The sequence below is a fragment of the Prionailurus bengalensis genome, chromosome A3 (genome assembly GCF_016509475.1).
Source record: "Prionailurus bengalensis isolate Pbe53 chromosome A3, Fcat_Pben_1.1_paternal_pri, whole genome shotgun sequence".
NCBI lineage: Eukaryota > Metazoa > Chordata > Mammalia > Carnivora > Felidae > Prionailurus > Prionailurus bengalensis.
The window spans coordinates 24,854,251-24,874,834 of NC_057354.1; the positions used below are offsets into that span (position 1 = coordinate 24,854,251).

At 40.2% G+C, this 20,584-nt stretch overlaps 1 protein-coding gene across 3 annotated transcripts in view; it reads right to left on the bottom strand.

Annotated features, from left to right (window-relative positions):
• The window catches only part of LOC122496350 (agouti signaling protein), a 70,956-nt gene that overhangs the window by 3,021 nt on the left and 47,351 nt on the right, over nt 1-20,584 (bottom strand). For all 3 annotated transcript variants that reach the window (XM_043602547.1, XM_043602548.1, XM_043602549.1), the window contains exon 2: nt 1,030-1,199. In XM_043602547.1, coding sequence (XP_043458482.1) covers nt 1,030-1,189 — 160 coding nt within the window. In that variant the 5' untranslated portion in view covers nt 1,190-1,199. The remainder of the gene's footprint in view (nt 1-1,029; nt 1,200-20,584) is intronic.

A 20,584-nucleotide genomic window follows, 5' to 3' on the forward strand; every position in this document is an offset into this window, starting at 1 on the left:
ACTGCTTGGGATTCTCTCTCTCCCTTTCTCTTTGCCCCTCTGCAGCTTGTGCGCGTGCGCTCTATCTCTCTCAAAAAAAAAACCCAAACCAAAACAAAACGAAACAAAACAAAAAAACCCCACAAAACCAAAAAACCCCCAGCTATTTCCTTACGCAAACTACTTAACCTCCTTAAGACCCAATTTTCTCACCTGCAAATAGGGTACTCTAGAATCTACCTTACAGGGTTGTCTTGAGGATAAACAAAGTATCTTTATAAAGTGAGAAGTTTGGCACATCAAAGGTGATTGATCAGTGATGTACCCCATCCCCTTCCCTGCTCCTTCCCTGATACGGCTAGAATATTCTCTTTTCCTAGTGAGAGGCAAGGCAGTGAGGGATATTAGTTTTGAACTTGGGTTCTGGAATTAAACACCTGGGTTTGAATTCTGGCTCTGCTAGTTGAGAACTGTGTGATCTCATGTTAGTCACTTAACTTTGCTAAGCCTCAATTTCCTCAACCGTGAAACAGGAATTAAAATAGTACTCACTTCCCAGTGCCTAGCATACAAGGAGTATATCTGTTATTATTATTTTTATCAGATGAAATTGAACTAGAAGATGTTCAATGTCAGGCCCTAATGCCCCTGGTATTTTCCCCTGAGCAGTCATTCTCCATCTCAACACTGAAAGGACTAGTTCATACTACACTTGGTTATATTCTGCAGCATTTTCTAAAATTTTTACTGTTGATAGTTCTTTGATTCAGTTAGTTTCAGAAATGCCAAGTTAAACCAAATTCATGAAGTGTCTTGACTTCAGGGTCTCTCGGAGCGTCTAATGTGCGAAGCTGCATATTAGACTGGTGGTATGCAGAGCTTTTCCAAACCATGTGAGCCAAGGAATACTTTGTTCCTCTAGGATTACACGAAAGAGCTCTGACCTATGTCAGTGAATCCTGGTATCAGCCCGGGGAGCACGTTTGACATCTTGCAGCCCCTTCTCATGGACCGGAGTCCAGAGACCAGGGGTCAAGCTGGGCTACTTACCTACAATAGAGACAGAAGGGAGATCCAACATGTTCATGGAGGAGTTGCTCCTCAGGTTCCTGTCATCTCTGGGTTTTTCCTCAGGTGCCAGGTGACTGTAGGCAGTGAGGAGGCACAGGGAGACCAGCAGGGTGGCCAGGAGTAGGCGGAGGATATTCATCCTTGAAGGCCTGAGTGGAACAGAGAAGGCAGTCAGGCTGGTGGGTCAGGGGTTCTGGCAAGAGGATGTGCCCTTTTGCTTTCCTTGTATCTCTTTGGGCTGGTGCTCTGACCCCATTTGTAAGTGTCCCAGTGGAGCCAGAGGACCAGAAAGGCTTAGGACAGGAAAGGGGAACTGATGAAGGAACAAGAGAGAAAAGGAGAGATGGGGAGAGGAAGCGAGACAAGGAAAAGAGGGATATAGAAGCAAAGAGAAAAGGAATGCATTGCAGTTGGTCTCTGCCATTCTGAGGGTGGGGTGCTGGGTTTTATAGTTAGTGGTCCCAGGAGAACCTAGGCCTGGGCAGAGTTGTTGCAAGGCCCCAATACGGGGCACCTGGGTGGCGCAGTCGGTTAAGCGTCTGACTTCAGCCAGGTCACGATCTCGCGGTCCGGGAGTTCGAGCCCCGCGTCGGGCTCTGGGCTGATGGCTCAGAGCCTGGAGCCTGTTTCCGATTCTGTGTCTCCCTCTCTCTCTGCCCCTCCCCCGTTCATGCTCTGTCTCTCTCTGTCCCAAAAATAAATAAACGTTGAAAAAAAAAATTAAAAAAAAAAAGAAAGGCCCCAATAGTACCTTGCAGTGGCAGAGATTTTACTATGGTGCAGAGAATGAGGCTCATAAGACTCTCTGAGAAAGATGCAGGGATAGATGGCATCTTCAGACAAGTGTATATGTTGTCACATGTGCTGTATTCCCATGCCCAGAGGGAATGAGTACAGGTGTGGTTTGTGTGAGAAGGATGGACCTATTGACATAGGCTGACTGGATTTACTGACTTATTGCTAGCTGGATTTTGATGAAGCAGATGGAGCCCAGAGTGGATTCCTTCCCATGAATGCCTTCATTTGGCTTAATCAGGGTTGAGAACTTCAGAAGCATCTTCATCTTCTCTGAGTGTGGGATCTCCATGCCTTACCTGCTCTGTGCATTGTTCCCTCTGGTCTGGGAAAAAACTGAGGCTGCTTTCCCAAAGTTCTCTCTGCCCTGCCATAAACCATGGTGGGTGAGAGGAGAATAAAACAATCTGTTCATACTGGTCCTGCCCACTCCTGGGCTTCCTTACAGCCGCCTGGCAATTTCTACCCTACTCCTCCCAGCTCTCAGCTTAATAAACTGCAATTAATGAAATACAATTTCTTAGAACCTAAATAATTTAGTGGAACTAAATTAAAACTAAGCTAAATGGAGTCTGGAAAGGGTGAAATCTCAGTGGAATTAATCTTATTTGTGTGTTGGGAGAGGGCTAAAAATGAGTGTTCCTCGCACTAATCCTGGGGAGCAATATGTATATTCTAAATGTAATATGGGTCCATAATGCCTAGTTGTATCATGATCCTCAGGGTCAGAATTTTTTTTTTTTTTTTAGAATTTTATGGATTTTAGAAAACAAATATCATCTATATACTATATTAAACCACATACAATGGGCCTGGGTACACCCATAATAAATACTGATACTTCTGCAGCCAAAAAGGTGGGGATATTCATAATAAACAGGATAAACAAAGACTATGAATTAATTTGCGTCAATTGAGGATAGGTTTTGTTGCCAAGATACTTCAGGTAGGGTCAGATTTTTCTGCCAAAGATAAAAGAAAACTGATAGTTTTCAGAGTTTGGGAATTTTACAATTTCAGGTAAAGGACTATAGACTTTACAAACCCTCATTGCTGTTACTACTCAACATGGGACACCCACTCCCTGCTATTAATACAGGATAATAATGCTGACAGCAATGACCACCTATGCAATTGTGTTCTCAAGAGTAATTTGTCCTTCCACTCTGTAGTGGTGAAGGCTGTTCTTTGATCTGTGGTATCACTGATGACAATACCTTCTCTTAAACTTGTCATCTGCTTTAAATTACTGCTTATGACTTAAGATGAGTTTTTATTCAGCATGGTGGATATAAAGAATCCAGAAAGGGGAGTCAGGTCACCTGGATGTACCTGCTATATAAGTGGCTGTGTGACCCTGGGCCCATCTGGGCCTCTGCTTTCTCATCTGTAAAAAGAGAGGATGGGGGGCACCTGGGTGGCTCAGTCAGTTGAGCGACTGACTCTTGTTTTTGGCTCAGGTCATGATATCGTGGTTTCGTGGGTTTGAGCCCATGTCAGGCATTGTGCTGGTGGTACAGAGCCTCTCTCCCTCTCTCTCTGCCCCTCCCCTATTTGTGCTGTGTCTGTCTCTCTCAAAATAAAGAAATAAACTTAATTTTTTTTTTTAAAGAGAGGATAGGACTACATGACTTAATATATGTTATGAGGCACAGAGTAGAAACTTAATAAAGATTTGTTTAATGAATGAAAGAATCTTAAGACCTTTCTATTCTAAAATTCTACAAATCAGTGATTTCTGATTCTTGCTTCCTGGGTGTTGGGGCAGGTTAAACAGTTGAATAAAGATTTTGCAAAGGTCACTTGTGTATCCTTAAGAGTCAAGGGATTTGTAAATGCATTAATGTGACTGAATCTGATTAAACTCTGGAAAAGAGGCCACAGAAAGTCATGGCTAAATGCAATTGGCTGTGTACCTCAGGAGTCTTGATGTGTGTGTGTGCATGTGTGTATGTATGTGTGTTCAGCATGCACACTATAAGGGCTCTGACTGAGGGAATATGGGAGGTAATAGTATCCAGATCATCTCTGAGTATGGCAAAATGAGTAGACAGTATATCAGTATAGAGTGCATACTCAGTGTGCTCTGTAGAAATCCCCTTAGCTATGGTACTGGGTATAGTCTGATATCTTAATCCTCTAGGGTCAAGGCCTTAGTCCCCAAAGCAAAGGAAAGGATTATAATTTCCCAATAATGAGGAGGGGCTAACGACCTATTGGGACAGAGATATAGTGAGAGATAAGAACTGAGGAAGAGGTAAAGGCAGCAGAGTCTTCTTGAAAAGAGTGACCAATATTAGTTGCTGGCCATACTAGATGTTAATGAGGTGCAGCCTTGACAGCCTGCCCTGGATTTTGCTCATGGCATCAGTGAGGGGAGCCAGGGTATCTAGGAAGCCAGCAAGTTGGCATTGCAGGGAAGGTGACTGGGCTCTGTTTGTTGTAATAGTGGCTTCTACCAGTCCTGCCAAGCACCACTGGCAAAGGGTACGGGAGTCTGGGTTAAGCTCATCCCTGTGGAGGAAAAAAGTAGTGTTTTGTAGGGCTTTACATGGATGGGCATCTCATATAGGCTAGGGGTGTTGGAGGGAGACTCTCTGCTGATCAGTCTTTTGGAATGAAACACATACTTGGGAAGAAAGGGAAATTAAAGCAGGAGGGAATCTTAACTTTGAAATTGTCTGCAAAACTTTGCCCATATGTGCATTTTTCTGGGAGAGAAGGTCCATAGCTTTCTCTGGATCCATAAGGGGGTTTTAGGCACCTAAAGAGCTCACAACCCCTTCTTTGCAACCTGAGTGGGGCTTATCCAGAATCACAGGTACATGAGAGCAGAGGACACTGTCTTTTTTTTTTTTTTTCTCTGTTCACGCAATAATTGAGTTCTATAATTGGGGAAATGTACTTGTGGGAAGGGGCATATCATTCCAGACTAGTGCTGGTATAAAATAAAGAAATATAATAATGAAGCAAACTAAAGAATATAAACACTATGGTCCCATTTGTGAACAAATATCAAAACTCCCTCAAAAGTAAATATGCTTACATATGCAAAGAAAAAAGCGTGGGAGGAGACACATTAAAATTTTAATAATGATTACTTCTTAGGAGTGGAGTTAAGGATGGAGAGTGAGGTAGAGAAATGCACTTCTTCATGTACTTCTGTATTTGAATTTCCTTTTCAAGAATGTTATTACATTGTAATAAAAAATAAAGGATGATAGAAATAAAATATTGAATGCTACTTGACATAGCATCAAAGAATTTAAAGATGATGGATGGAGAGTTATATTTGATTTGTGACAGTGAGGCTGTGGAATTTGCAGGACACTCTTCCCTCTTTGCTCTCAGCACCTACTGCTCTGTCACCAAAATATAGGGCTTTCTCATAGTGTATCATCCTTTTACCCTTCTCTGCCCTGTGACAGTTTTGAAGCCTTCTACCCTTCTGGTTCATCAGCCACTGTTTCTGATATAACAAAACCTGGGAGATGAACACACCATTTTTGTGGTGTTTTTGTTTCTCAGTCAAATTAGCTATACCAAACACTGAAGGTCAGAGCCAGAGAAAAAATATCACTCATTCATAGTTACCTATATTCCCTATACCAGATGTTCATTGGCTGCATAGGGATCCTACCACCCTACACATCTTTGACCCATCTGAGCAGCAGGTGATATATATCCACGACAGGTGCCCTGGCTGTGCTGAGCTTAGGAGGCTCCATTAGGGCTATTGGCTAATTCCTTAATGTTCACTAGGGCTTATCAGTGATGATAATTTCTGGGGTAGAATGAGGGTGTCAATATGTTTTATCTACCTAGTTTTGTTCCAGGATAGCCAGCCAATCAAGCAACAAATATTTTTTGAATGCCATGGGAAGTTAGTGTTACTGGATTAGGCAAACTTCTGAGAAGGGGAAGAGAAGGAGAATCAAAGAAAGAAGGGTCCAGAGAACTTTGGGACATGGTGTCAGGAGAGCAGATTTTGCTGCAGGTAGGGATGGGACACCAAAAGGGAAGAAGGGACTGATGGAAAGGGCCTGGAGACGTCTTGGTCATAAATTTGGCTCACTTCTCAAGACTGCCTGCTTATGAATGGGCCTGAAGAAAGGCACTTGAGGGACTGAACCCAACATGCCAAGGGATCCTTTAATCAATGTCATCCATGACACTTGGGGAAAATATTAGAATGACAAGGCCAACTGAGCATGAGGAATTCACCAACCTCTTAGTTCTTGCTCTGTCTTTGGTTAACCCAGTCCCAGAGGTTCAGCATCCCTGCTGAACTGCTAACCAAAACTACGCTAAGCCAACCCACAAACATTGTTGCTTGGACAACTGTGAATGTCTCTTAACTGATATCCTGTCTCCTTTCTTGTCCTATTCCATCCATTCCCCCAATAGGAGCCAGAGTGATGGGGGATGGAGGGCATGATTCAAATCATGCATCACTCTTTGCTTAAAACCTCTAAGAGCTTCCTGTTGTTTTTGAAGTAAAATAAATATTTCCTGCAAAGTCCTGTTATTCTCTCTGGACTCATCTAATAGACTCTCCTGCTCAATCACTATATTCTAGACATATTGTACTCCTTTCTGTTCCTAGAATATGCTAAACTATTTCTTATCCCAGGGCCTTTACTGTCATTCCCTTAGCCCTAAATGTTCATTCCCTGGCCTTGAACTTGATTCCCTCAAATTTTCACATAGCTAGATCACTGGCAACCTTTGGACCTTTTTACAAATATCACCTCTTTATTTGACTACTTTATCCAAAAGTGTCCTTTCCCCAGTTTCTGTCTATCCCAACATCCATATCTTTCATAGCTCTTACAAATGAGCAATTATCTATGTTTATCTTCATATTGGCTTTCCTTCTTTTGTATAATTTAAACTCCCATAGGGCAGGGACCCTGTTGTCATATTCATTTTGCTACCCTCACTGCTAAGCAATCCCTGACACACAGCAGGCACTCAATAAATATCTGGTGAATAACTGAATGAATGAATGGGTGAAAAAGAAAACCAACAACAGAAAATCTTCAGATTTCCCTGGTCCCTTCAGGCCAACAGGGAAGGTTAAAAGTCAGATTTGATTATGATTCCATGTCTTTTCCTTGGCCTTTGTTCTATCATACTGGGGCTTAGACAAATTTTGAGTTTCAACTGCATCCCTTATCTGAGTGCTAGGATAGCACCCTTGCTTTTCTTAATATCTTTGATTTTGTACTTGACCAAAAGAGGTAAAAGAGATAATTTACTTTGTAGATAAAAGTGCCTGGCAAGGGGGCCATGATGAGGATATAACAATCATAGGGCTATAGAACTGGAAGAGACTTTAAGGCTCTTGTTCAAGGAACTTAAGCCTGGCTATGCATTAGAATTATCAGGGGAGCTTTTTGCCACCCTGTTCACAGTACTGTGTTAAGATACAATTTACATACAGTAAAAAGCACAAACTTTAAGTATCCAGCTTGACAAAATTTAACTTTTATATACACTTATGTAACCACCACTCAGTTCAAGGTATAAAACCCTCCTTTCACTCATGAAAGTTCTTTGTGCCTCCTTCTGGTCAATACCCATTTTTACCCCTCAGAGGTAACCTCTATTCTGACTCCAACCACCATAGATCATTTTTTTTTTCTGGTTTTTGTACTCATAAAAATTGAATCATACTGAAATGAAATCTGAATGAAATGTCTGACATTTCTTTTGCTGAACATTTTTGAGGTTTTATCCACTTTGTTGCGTACATAGTGGTTTGTTCTTTTTTTTTTTTTATTGCTGATTAGTATTTCATTTTAAATGTACCACATTTGTTTATCCATTCTCTTGGGTGCTTTTGCAAGAAGTAAACCCAAACCTTGTCCTAGGCCCACTGAATCTGAATCTAGGAATGGAGCCTGGGAGACATACTTAAAAAAAATTTTTTTTAAGTTTATTTATTCATTTCGAGACAGAGAGAGCAGTCAGGGGAGGGGCAGAGAGAGAGAGAGAGAGAGAATCTCAAGCAGACTCTGCACTGTCAGCACAGAACCTGATGTGGGCCTCGAACTCACAAAACGGAAGACCATGACCTGAGCCAAAACCAGGTTGGACACTTAACTGACTGAGCCACCCAGGCACTCTCTGGGAGACATATTTTAATAAGCTTCCAGGCAACTGTGATGCACAGCCATGTGTGAGAAACATTAATTTAGCTCGGACTAGGAAAGTTTCCTAAGCAGACACTTGAATCAGTAAGAGGCAAGGGTAGAACTTCTTCCACCAGGCTGCTCTTTGCACTGTAAGACAACTCAAACTGCTAATTAGTGACAGAGGCAGGGACATAAATCATAATAGCTTCCATTTATTGAGTACCTGCTCTATGGCAGACTCTGTTCTAGGCCTGTTTCGCGTATTTACTCCTCTTAACAAAGTACATATCTTTGCTGAGGAAACTGAAACCCAGAGCAGCCCAAAGGACAGAAGTAGTGAGTGCAGAGAGAGAAGTCAATCCTAAGTCTGCCTGACTCAAGTCACACAAGAAGGTTGGTACCTTTTCCTGAAGTGGAAAGGAGGAAAACTATAAACTCCTTGGTTTGGTGACCTGCCATCCTAGCTCAGTCCAGCTTGCCAAGGTAGAAATAAAAAACAAAACAAAACAAAACAAAACAAAACAAAACAGTATCTACTCTGCTTTTCACACCCTGGTTTTAGAACTCCTTCAGTTCTGTATCCTCCCCATTAGTGGAAGTTGTTGACTGTCAGATTGATTAAAAATGTTCCAGCTAAGGAAAGGGTGATGTGTTTGCTTAATCACTAGCTCTTCCTTCTCTACTGACAAATCTCCGCACAGGGGTGGGGACCACAAATGCTGCCAGTGAGTCTGTCAGAGATGGTTCCCCACACATCTGGGAAGCAAGTTTCCGAAAATGGGGAGGGCCTTGACTCTTTCATCAGGGTAAACTGACCCTAGCTATCAGGAACTGGAATGAGTCAGAAACACATCTACTAGCTGAGATGTTGAACCTGGAGTCCTGAGAGTCTGGCAAGCTCTGTTTTTCAATAATGAGGGAGTCTGGGAAGGGTCGGTTGAGGAAAATAGAGACTTCTCTTATGTAGCTGGTAGCATTGAGGGAGCAGGATGGGAAATGAGGCAGAAGGAGAGAAGAAAGCTTGTGGATATTGACAAGGACCAAACTTGAGACTCCTCTAAGACTTCTCAACTAGGCCTCAGTTTTGGCCCTCATTCTGTCTTTGGCCTGCCTAGCACAGTTTTAGTAAGAATCCTGTCAATTTAGGGGCACCTGGGTAGCTCAGTCGGTTGAATGTCCGACTCTTGATTTCAGCTCAGGTCATGATCTCGCAATTGGTGGGATAGAGCCTTGCATCGGGCTTGCACTGATGTCACGGAGCCTGCTTGATATTCTCTCTTTCCTCTCTCTCTCTCTTTCCTCCCCCATGCACATGTGCTCTCTTTCTCAAAATAAATACACATAAAAAAAAAGAAACCTGTCAATTTAGTGAGAATCTCCTCACCCTTGATATCTGATTGAGTTCCTCATCCCCCACTTAAAAAAAAAAAGTTTAGGGGCGCCTGGGTGGCACAGTCAGTTAAGCGTCCAATTTCAGCCAGGTCACGATCTCGAGGTCCGGGAGTTCGAGCCCCGCGTCAGGCTCTGGGCTGATGGCTCAGAGCCTGGAGCCTGTTTCCGATTCTGTGTCTCCCTCTCTTTCTGCCCCTCCCCCGTTCATGCTCTGTCTCTCTCTGTCCCAAAAATAAATAAACGTTGAAAAAAAAATTAAAAAAAAAGTTTATTTATTTATTTTGAGAGAGAGAGAGAGAGAGCACATGTGGGGAAGGGGCAGTGAGAAAGAATCCATAGTAGAGGAGGGGCAGAGGGAGAGGGAGAGAGAGAATCCCAAGCTGCCTCCTCAGCACAGAGTCCAAAGTGTGGCTCAATCTCACAATGGTGAGATGGCTACCTGAGACAGATATCAAGAATCAGAGAGGTTTAACTGATTTAGCCACCTAGTCCTTTTAGGTCAGGTTAGCAAGAATTCCTCCTATCTTTGATGTCCCCTTTTAGTAATTTTCCATCTACTGACCCTCACTCTGCTCATTGGCTATGAATCTCCAACTATCTTTGCTGTATTCAGAGTTGAGCCTGAGCTCCATCCCTTATTGCACTATCCCTATTGAAAGAGTCCTGAATAAAGTCTTCCTTACCATTTAAGAATTTTTTCTTTAACAATACCAAAACAATTTGATTTCTTAGGCTGTTTCTATACATACAGACAAATTTGAATATTGTGACTGAATTGACTAATTTAATGTTTGTGCCTAACAGATACCAAATTGAATAATATTCTTTTTTTTAATGTTTTTATTTATTTATTTTGAGAGAGAGAGAGAGAGAGAGAGTGCACACGAGCAGGGGGAGGGGCAGAGGGGGAGACAGAGAGAATTCCAAGCAGGTTCCATGCTCAGTACAGAGCCTGACATGGGACTCAACTCCATGACCATGGGATTGTGACCCAAGCCAAAATCAAGAGTCAGATGCTCAATCAACTGAGCCACCTACACTCCCCCAAACTGAATAATATTCTAGTGGGTGGTTTTGGTCTTAGGTGGACAGTCTGCTTCAGGATTCTTCTGAGATCAAGAACCATGTGGGAGGCCCAGCATCTCCCTAAGAGGCCCTGAGTTAGAATTTGAGAGAAAGCTTAAGGCTGTGTTCCTCCTCAAGAATCAAAGGACAGAAATCATCCAGGCAGCTGCTTGTCAGCATGAAATGTCTCCATGTTCTACTGAAATAGGGGTCAGAGTCCAGGCTTCTCAGATGTTGTTCCCACAGTATACAAGGAACACAATGCTTATAGGAACTGCTAAAATGGTTACTTTGATCTCCTGACCTCATTCCCTACAGGCTGATTTAGTGCTCATCACTCAACAAATCCTCAGTAGGGACTTCCCTGATTTTGATTTTGTCCTCCAGAAACCACTTCTTTCCCAGTTCTTTGCCCTAGACCATGCTGTCTTCTGATCTTCTAAATTCCTTTGACTAGGGTCACACTCTGCGCTAAGCATGGCCTGAAGCTAGGCTGATGGTTTTGCTACAGCTCTCAACAACTTTACAGTAGATGGAAGGGAAGAGGCTTTGATGTCAAATGAAATTTTCTGCAGGAAAGGATCAAGGCAGAACCAAGGAAATACAGCTGAGCAAATCTTAAGAGTATGTATGAATTAGTTCCGAGAGAAGGCAGAAAAGGTTTTGAACAGATGCCTGTACAAGTATTTCTGGAGTGGGTCAAGATCTCCTGATCCCACAAAGTCCTCCCAAATAATCAAAGACAACCAAAAGTTCCTCCAGCGTGCCATTCCTTCTCCTAGCATCTCTCCAATGAAAATGACAGAACAAATGTCCAATTTGCTAAAGTGGAGAAAATACACCTGCAATTGAAAATAGTAACCTGAGCTTTTCTCGTGGGCAATAAAATGTGCCAAAATGGGCATCCACACTGAAATCTCAAATATTTAGAAAGGAAAAAGGAGGCTCTGCCATAAACAGAATTTTGGTTGTCTGTTTTGGCTCTACTAAATATGAAATGAACCAGTTCTACACAGGCAGATTGATCCCAAATCCTAAATTCTGCTCTGTGAGAATCATTAGAAATCTGATACTACAAGTGACTTTCTGAAGACATTTACAGAAGTGCTAAAACTTTACTCTGGGGTTAGAGGTGTGATTTTAGAGCACTTCTTTCTAAGGAATTTTAATTAATTAATTAATTAATTGATTAATTAATTTTTTACTGCTAGAAAATAGAAAAAGCAGAGTAAAGAAAAGTAAGAAGTTACTAGTTAGCAGAATGTAAATTTCTTTCTTTATGCTAAACTCCTAACTACCTTGACCCATAAAGTGAAACGAATTTATTTAGCTTTCCTGAAAACTAGGAAATAAGGGATGACTAAGAAGTTCTTTATTTTTTTAATGTTTGTTTATTTATTTTTGAGAAAGAGAGAGAGCACGCAAGTAGGGGAGGAGCAGAGAGAGAGGAATATAGAGAATCCCAAGTAGGCTCTGTGCTGTCAGCACAGAGTCCGATACAGGGCTTGAACCCACAAACTACAAGATCATGACCTGAACCAAAGTCGGGCACCCAACCCTAACTGAGCCACCCAGGCGCCTCACCTAAGAAGTTCTTCAAACTTTCCAAAGTAACAGCAGCTTCACTCTTTCTGAAAGCACATTTAAGTTGCCAACTAAACCTCATATGCTTCCCCCCAAGGAACAGAGGCCAAAGGAACTTTGTTTCTGATCTTGCCGCAAAAGATGCTTATTGCTTGCTTGTCTCTAATTTCAAAGACAAGAACAAGAAAACTGCTAGCCATGGGGTGCCTGGGTGGCTCAGTCGGTTGAGCATCCAACTTCGGCTCAGGTCATGATCTCACAGTCTGTGAGTTTGAGCCCCGCGTCAGGCTCTGTGGCTGACAGCTCAGAGCCTGGAGCCTGCTTCGGATTCTGTGTCTCCCTCTCTCTCTGCCCGTTCCCCACTCATGCTCTGTCTCTCTCTCTCTGTCAAAAATAAATAAATATTAAAAAATTAAAAAAAAAGAAAACCACCAATCATATTACAAAAATGATTCCAAACTTCACTCCATCTCGCGGGCAGGAAGATTCTCACTGATGCACAATGAGAAGAAGGAATGTTTCATCAGGTGAAAAGCAGCAGTAAGCGGACCAGGAGAGCAGGCTAGGCTTTACAAAAGAAGCAAAAGTAAAGGGTAGCATTTATTTTACAGAGAGGATCTCTAGCGACTCAGGTCATTTGAAACTTAGACCCAGAAAAGATGGGATCTCTGCAGGCAGCAGAAGAAAAGTGTTTTCCTCCTACTTACAGTGCCCTTTAATCAGCCTCTGTAACGTAAGGGAAGCTGAAGCTGAGTGTCTTCTATGTCCTTAGGCAGCAGAGCGAGATGTGTTGCAGTGAGATTTTTAAAAGACCTGGGGAACTCTTGGCAGCTGGCTTCCCATCTCATCCTTTTGCTTTCAGCCAAGCAAAGACCGTGCCTTCATATTCATCCTGGTGGCCACGAGGATGTCTAATACCCCTATATTTGTTGTCCGATTTCCATATGTTTTTCTCCAGTCTTGGAATTGGAATTGGTGTTGACACTGAAGTTAGGAGAAGTTGAAAAGGAAGTGGTTGCACTGAGAATACTCATGGGAAAGATTTAATGAGAATTTACTTCAGAATGGATCCAGGAGATGGAATGAAACTTTGGCTTAAGGGGTTAACCTGGAAAAACAAATCCTGCCAAAGAAGGGTTTAATTCAACTTCTTTCAGAAATTTTGGGTGGGCTAAGGAGCACTTGGTGGAGAGGTTAAACCCTAGATGGGCAAAGGCAGATTCCTGAGGCTTAGCTTGTCTTATTAGTAAAACTTCTTTGGAGACTTTCAATATTGGTCTCATAGTTTTCAAAGTTCTATGTACATTTTCATCAGTTGAAGCCTCTGCCCCTCTGCGGGTTTTGTAGGTTATTAGGCTGTGGCTCTCTTCTTCTCCTTATTGACTTGGGTTTTACTTGAACAAACTAGAATTACAAGGTCACAATTTATGGCCCCCTGGGTGATGTGAAGCTTAAAAGCTTTGTAGAAGGGAGCACCTTAATATACAGCCCTGCAGCAAGCATTATCTATTTTTGTGGGGATAGCAGTGGAAGAGTGTGATAGGAAGTGGCACAGCTCTACATTGATTTATCATTATTTCTTGTATCTCTATATCTATTTTTAAAATTCCAGTATAGTTAACATACAGTGTTATATTAGTTTCAGGTGTAGAATTCCATACATTCTTCAGTGCTCAGCAAAATAAGTGTACTCAGTCCCCTTCACCTGCTTTACCCATCCTTCCACCTACCTTCCCTCTGGTAACCACCAATTTGTTCTCTATAGTTAGGAGGCTGTTTTTTGGTTTGTCTCTTTTTTTCTTTCTTTGTTTTGTTTCTTAAATTCTACATATGAGTGAACTCATATGGCATTTGTCTTTCTCTGACTTATTTCACTTAGTATTATGTTCTCTAGCTGCATCCATGTTGTTGCAAATGGCAAGATTTCATTCTTTTTTTAATGGCTGAGTAATATTCTATCCTATATATATATCTCACATCTTCTTTATCCATTCATGTATCAATGCATACTTGGGTTGCTTCCATAATTTGGCTATTGTAAATAATGCTGCAATAAACATAAGGGTACAATATCTTTTCAAATTAGTGCTTTTGTATTCTTTGGGTAAACAGCAGTGGAATTATTGGATTATATGGTAATTCCATTTTTAATTTTTTGAGGAACCTCAATACTGTTTCTACAGTGGCTGCACCAGTTTGCATTCCCACCAACAGTGCACAAGGGTTCCTTTTTCTCTACATCCTCTTGAACATCTGCTGTTTCTTATGTTTTCAATTTTAGCTATTTTGATAGGAACAAGGTGATATCTTATGGTGGTTTTGATTTGCATTTCCCTGATAATGAGCATCTTTTCGTGTGTCTGTTGGCCACCTGTATATCTTCTTTGGAGAAATGTGTTCATGTTTTCTGCCTATTTTTTAATTGGACTTTTTTTTCTTTTTGATGTTGAGTTGTATAAGTTCTTTATATATTTTGGATACTAAACCTTTATCAGATATGTCATTTGCAAATATCTTCTCTAATTCTCTTTTAGTTTTGTTGGTTGTTTCCTTTGCTGTATAGAAGCTTTTTATTTTGAGGTAGTCTCAATAGTTTATTTTTGCTTTTGTTTCCCTTGCCTCAGAAGACATATCTAGAAAAGTGTTGCAATGGCCAATGCCAGAGAAATTATTGCCTGTGCTCTCCTCCAGGATTTTTTTTTTTTAGTTTTTTTTTAACGTTTATTTATTTTTGAGACAGAGAGAGACAGAGCATGAACGGGGGAGGGTCAGAGAGAGAGGGAGACACAGAATCCGAAACAGGCTCCAGGCTCTGAGCGGTCAGCACAGAGCCTGACGCGGGGCTCGAACTCACGGACCGCGAGATCATGACCTGAGCCGAAGTCGGCCGCTCAACCGACTGAGCCACCCAGGCGCCCCTCTCCTCCAGGATTTTTATAGTTTCAGGTCTCACATTCAGGTTCTTAATCCATTCTGAGTTTGTTTATTTTTATTTTATTTTATTTCATTTCATTTCATTTTAATATTTATTTAAAAATTTTTTTTAAATGTTTATTTTATTTTTGAGACAGAGAGAGACAGAGCATAAGCAGGGAAGGGGCAGAGAGAGAGACACACATAGAATTTGAAGGAGGCTCCAGGCTGTGAGCACAGAGACCGACGTGGGGCTCAAACTTGTCAACTGCAAGATCATGAACTGAAGTTGGATGCTCAACCAACTGAGCCACCCAGGCGCCCCAATTCTGAGTTTATTTTTGTGTATGGTGTAAGAAAGTGGCCCAGTTTCATTCTTTTTTTCCCCCTCAAGTTTTACTTTAATTCCAGCTAGTGAACATACAGTGCAATATTAGTTTCAGGTGTAGAATTTAATGATTCATCACATACATACAACATGTGGTGCTCAACAAGTGCTCTCCTTAACTGCCATCACCTATTTAACCCATCACCCCACCCACCTCCCCTCCAATAACCATCAGTTTGTTCTCTATAATTAAGACTCTGTTTCTTGGTTTGCCTCTCTTTTTTCCCCACGATGTTCATTTATTTTGTTTCCTAAATTCCATATATGAGTGAAATAATATGGTATTTGTCTTTCTCTGACTTATTTTGCTTAACATAATACTCTCTAGTTCCATCCATGTCGTTGCAAATGGCAAGATTTCACTCTTGTTTATGGCTGAGTAATATTATATTGTATATATATATACCATACCTCCTTTATCCATTCGTCAGTCAATGGACATTTGGGCTCTTTCCATAATTTGGCTATTGTAAATAATGCTGCTATAAACATTGTGGTGCATGTACCCCTTCAAATCAGTATTTTTGTATCCTTTGGGTAAATACTGAGTAGTGCAATTGCTGGATTGTAGGGTAATTCTATTTTTAACCTTTTGAGGGACCTCCATACTGTTTTCCAGAGTGGCTGCACCAGTTTGCATTCCCAACAACAGTGTAAGAGGTTTCCCTTTTCTCCTCATCCTTCCAATGCCTGTTGTTTCCTGTGTTGTTGATTTTAGCCATTCTGAATGGTGTGAGATGATATCTCATTGTAGTTTTGATTTGTATTTTCCAGATGATCAGTGATGTTGAGGATCTTTTCATGTGTTTGTTAGGCATCTGTATGTCTTCTTTGGAAAAATGTCTATTCATGTCTTCTGCCAATTTTTAACTGGATTATTTGTTTTTTGGGTGTTGAGTTTTATAAGTTCTTTATATATTTTAGATACTAACCCTTTATCAGATATGTCATTTGCAAATATCTTCTCCCATTCCATATGTTGCCTTTTAGTCTTGTTGATTGGTTCCTTCACTGTGCAGAAGCTTTTTATTTTGATGAAATCCCAATAGTTTATTTTTCCTTTTGTTTCTCTCACCTCAGGAGACATATATAGTAAGAAGATCTACTGCCTGTGTCACAGAGGTTACTGCCTAGGATTTTGATTGATTCTTGTCTCAAATTTAGGTCTTTAATCTGTTTTGAATGTATTTTTTTGTATGCTGTAAGAAAGTGGTCCAGTTTCATTCTTTTGCATGTAGCTGTCCAGTTTTCCCAACACCATTTGTTGAAGAGAATGTCCTTTTCCTGTTGCATATTCTTGCATCCTTTGTCAAAGATTAATTGACCATATAATCATGAGTTTATTTCTGGGCTTTTTATTCTGTTCCATTGATTTATGTGTCTATTTTTGTGCTAGTATAACTTGAAACCTGGAATTGTGATACCTCCAGTTTTGTTTGTCTTTTTCAAGATTGCTTTGGCTAATCAAGGACACTTGTGGTTCCATTCACATTTAAAGATTGTTCTAGTTCTGTGAAAAATGCTGTTGGTGTTTTGACAGGGATTGCATTAAATCTGTAGATTGCTTTGGGAAATACAGATGTTTTAACAATACTTGTTTTTCCTAACCATGAGCATGGAATATTTTCTATTTGTTTATGCTGTCTTCAATTTCTTTCATCAGTGTTTTATAGTCTTCAGAGGACAGCCTTTCACTTCCTTGGTTAATTTTTTTCCTAGATATTTTATTCTTTTTGATGCAATTAGAAATGGGATTGTTTTCTTAATTTCTTTTTCAGCTACTTCATTGTTAGTGTATAGAGAAACAATGGATTTTTATACATTGATTTTGTAGCCTACAACTTTATCGAATTCATTGATCAGTTCTAGTAGTTTTTTGGTGTAGTCTTTAGGGTTTTCCATTTTAGTATCATGTCATCTGCAAATAGTGAAAGTTTTACTTCTTCCTTACCAATTTGGATGTCTTTTATTTTTCTTATGTGATTGCTGTGGCTCGTACTTCAAGTACTATATTGAATAGAAGTGGTGAGAATGGACATCCTTGTCTTGTTCCTGATTGTAAGGGGAAAGCTCTCAGTTTTTCACCATTGAGAATGATGTTAGTTGTGGGGTTTTTCATATATGGCCTTTATTATGTTGACGTATGTTCCCTCTAAACCTACTTTGTTGAGGGTTTTATCATGAATGGATGTTGTGCTTTGTCAGATGCTTTTTCTGCATCTATTGAAATGATCATATGGTTTTTATACTGTATGTGATGTATCACGTTGATTGATTTTCAAATATTGAATCATGCTTGCATCCCTGGAATAAACCCCACTTGATCATGGTGAATGATTGTTTTTAAATGTATTGTTGGATTTGGTTTTCTAATATTTTGTTGAGGATTTTTGCATCTGTGTTCATCAGAGATACTGGCCTGTAGTTCTCTTTTTCTGTAGTGTCTTTATCTGGTTTTGGGGTCAGGGTAATGCTGGCCTCATAGAATGAATTTGGAAGATTTCTTTCCTCTTGTATTTTCTGAAATAGTTTGAGAAGAATAGGTATTACCTCTATTTGAATGTTTGGTAGAATTCACCTGTGAAGCCATCTGGTCCTGGACTTTGGTTTGTTGGGAGTTTTTTGATTACTGATTCAATTTCATAGCTTGTAATTGGTCTGTTCAAATTTTCTATTCTTCCTGATTCCATTTTGGGAGGTTATGTGTTTGTAGGAATTTATCTATTTCTTCTAAGTGTCCAATTTATTTGGATATGATTTTTCATAATATTCTCTTATAATCCTTTGCATTTCTGTGGTATCAGTTGTTATTTTTTTCTCTCTCATTTCTAATGTTTATTTATTTTGAGAGAGAGAGAAAGCACAAGTGGGAGAGGAACAGAGAGAGTGGGAGAGGGAGAGAATCCCAAGCAGGCTCCACTCTCAGTGCAGAGCCTGATGTGGGACTTGATCCCATGACTGTGAGATCATGATCTGAGCCAAAATCAAGAGTTGGATGCTTAACTGACTAAGCCACCCACGCGCCCCTCTCCTCTTTCATTTCTGATTTTGCTTGAGTCCCCCCCCCTCTCTTTTTTGAATGAGTTTGGTTAAAAAGGTTTATCAAGTTTGTTGATCTTTTCAAAGAACCACCTCCTGGTTTCATTTATCTATTCTATTGTTTTGTTTTGTTTTTGTTTTTTGTTTTGTCTTTTTTAAGTTTCTATTTTGTTTATTTATGCTCTAATCTTTATTTGTTTCTACTGGTTTGGGGTTTTGTTCTTCCTTTTCTAGCTCTTTTAGATGTAAAGTTAGGTTGTTTATTTGAACATTTTCTTGCTTCTTGAGGTAAGCCTGTATTTCTATAAACTTCCCTCTTAGAACAGCTTTTGCTGTATCCCACTGATTTTGGACCATTGTGTTTTCATTTTTATTGGTCTCCATATATTTTTTATTTCTTCTTTGATTTCTTGATTGATCCATTCATTGTTTAGTAGCATATTATTTAACCTCCCTGTATTTGTGCTCTTTCTGTATTTTTTCTTGTGGTTGATTTCTAGATTCATAGTGTAGTGGCCAGAAAAGATGTGTGGTATGACTTTGACATTTTTGAATTTGTTGAGACTTGATTTGTGGCCTAATCAGTGATCTATTCTGGAGAATGTTTCATGTGCAGTTGAAAAGAATGTGTATTCTGCTGTTTCAGGATGGAATGTTCTGAATATATCTGTTAGATCCATCTGGTCCAATGTGTCATTCAAAGCCACTGTTTCCTTGCTGATTTTCTGTTTGGATGATACATCCGTTGATGTAAATGCGGCGTTAAAGTCCCCTACTATTCTTGTATTACTATTGATTAGTTCCTTTATGTTTGTTATTAACTGCTTTGTGTATTTGGATGCTCCCATGCTGGGTGCATAAATATTTACAGTTACTAGATCTTCTTTTTGGATTAGTCCCTTTATGATTATGTAATGTCTTCCTTTGTTTCTTGTTACAGACTTTGTAAAGTTTATTTTGCCCAATACAAGTATTGCTGCCCTGGCTTTCTTTACATATTCATTAGTATGATAAAATTTCTCTATCTGTTCACTTTCAATCTGCATGTGTTGACTTATCCTTATTTTTAAGGGCCCACTTCTTTTTGGTGGTTTGTAGAAACAGGGACAATTGGAAAGAGAAGCAAAGAATCAAGAGACTTGGATTCTCCTCTAGGATTTTGATCGATCCCTGACTCACATTTAGGTCTTTAATCTGTTTTGAATTTATTTTTGTGTATGCTATAAGAAAGTGGTCCAGTTTCATTCTTTCGCATGTAGCTGTCCAGTTTTCCCAACACCATTTGTTGAAGAGAATGTTGAAGAGAAACAGGGACAATTGGAAAGAGAAGTGAAGAATCAAGAGACTTGGATTCGAGCTCAGACTTTGTTACTTTCTCGCTGTGATCCTGGGAAAGTCAACATAAATTGTTTGAACCTGTTATCTCATCTGCCTAATACCCTGGGCCAAAAAGAGGGTTAAATGTGATCATGTAGATATTTTGTAACTATGAAGCACTTCATATATGTGAATGTTTTCTTTTAATGCATTATATGTCCCACCAAGTAAACCCTTCAGATATATAAGTAATATTAATATGGAGTTGGGAGGAGTGAGCAACATCCTCTGTTTGATGGATATTAGGTGATGGGAATAGAGGTTTATGGGAGCTGAAGCTAAGTGGGAAAGAAGAATAAAAAAGAGCAAAAGAAAGGAGAAAAGATATAAAATTCCTAGAGAAAACTTTGGCTCTGTGTTGACTGGGGCTTACAACTCTAAATATAATCCTCTTTGAGTATGGAGCAATGGAATGTTAAGTGAACAATTAAAAATTATTTTTCCTTAAAAGTAATTGCCAATAGGAAAAACACAAGTTGTCCGGCAGGAAATCCATGAAACTTCAGGGAAAATTCAGGAGGTAAAACAGATTGTATAAGAATGGAAGGATGTGGGTAGGGTTGAGGGTGAAAAGTGTCCTGCAAGACTGGGGACCTGGCTCCTGCCACCAACTCCCAGTAGGCCCTTGAAAAAACAGATTGACACCAAATCCTAAATGAGGGAATTAGACTAGATGATCTTTAAAAAGAAATCATCTTTGGGGCACGTGGGTGGCTCAGTCAAAGTGTCCAACTTTGGCTCAAGTCATGATCTCGCAGTTTGTGAGTTCGAGCCCCATGTTGGGCTCTGTGCTGACAGCTTGGAGCCTGGAAACTGCTTTGGATTCTGTGTCTCCCTGTCT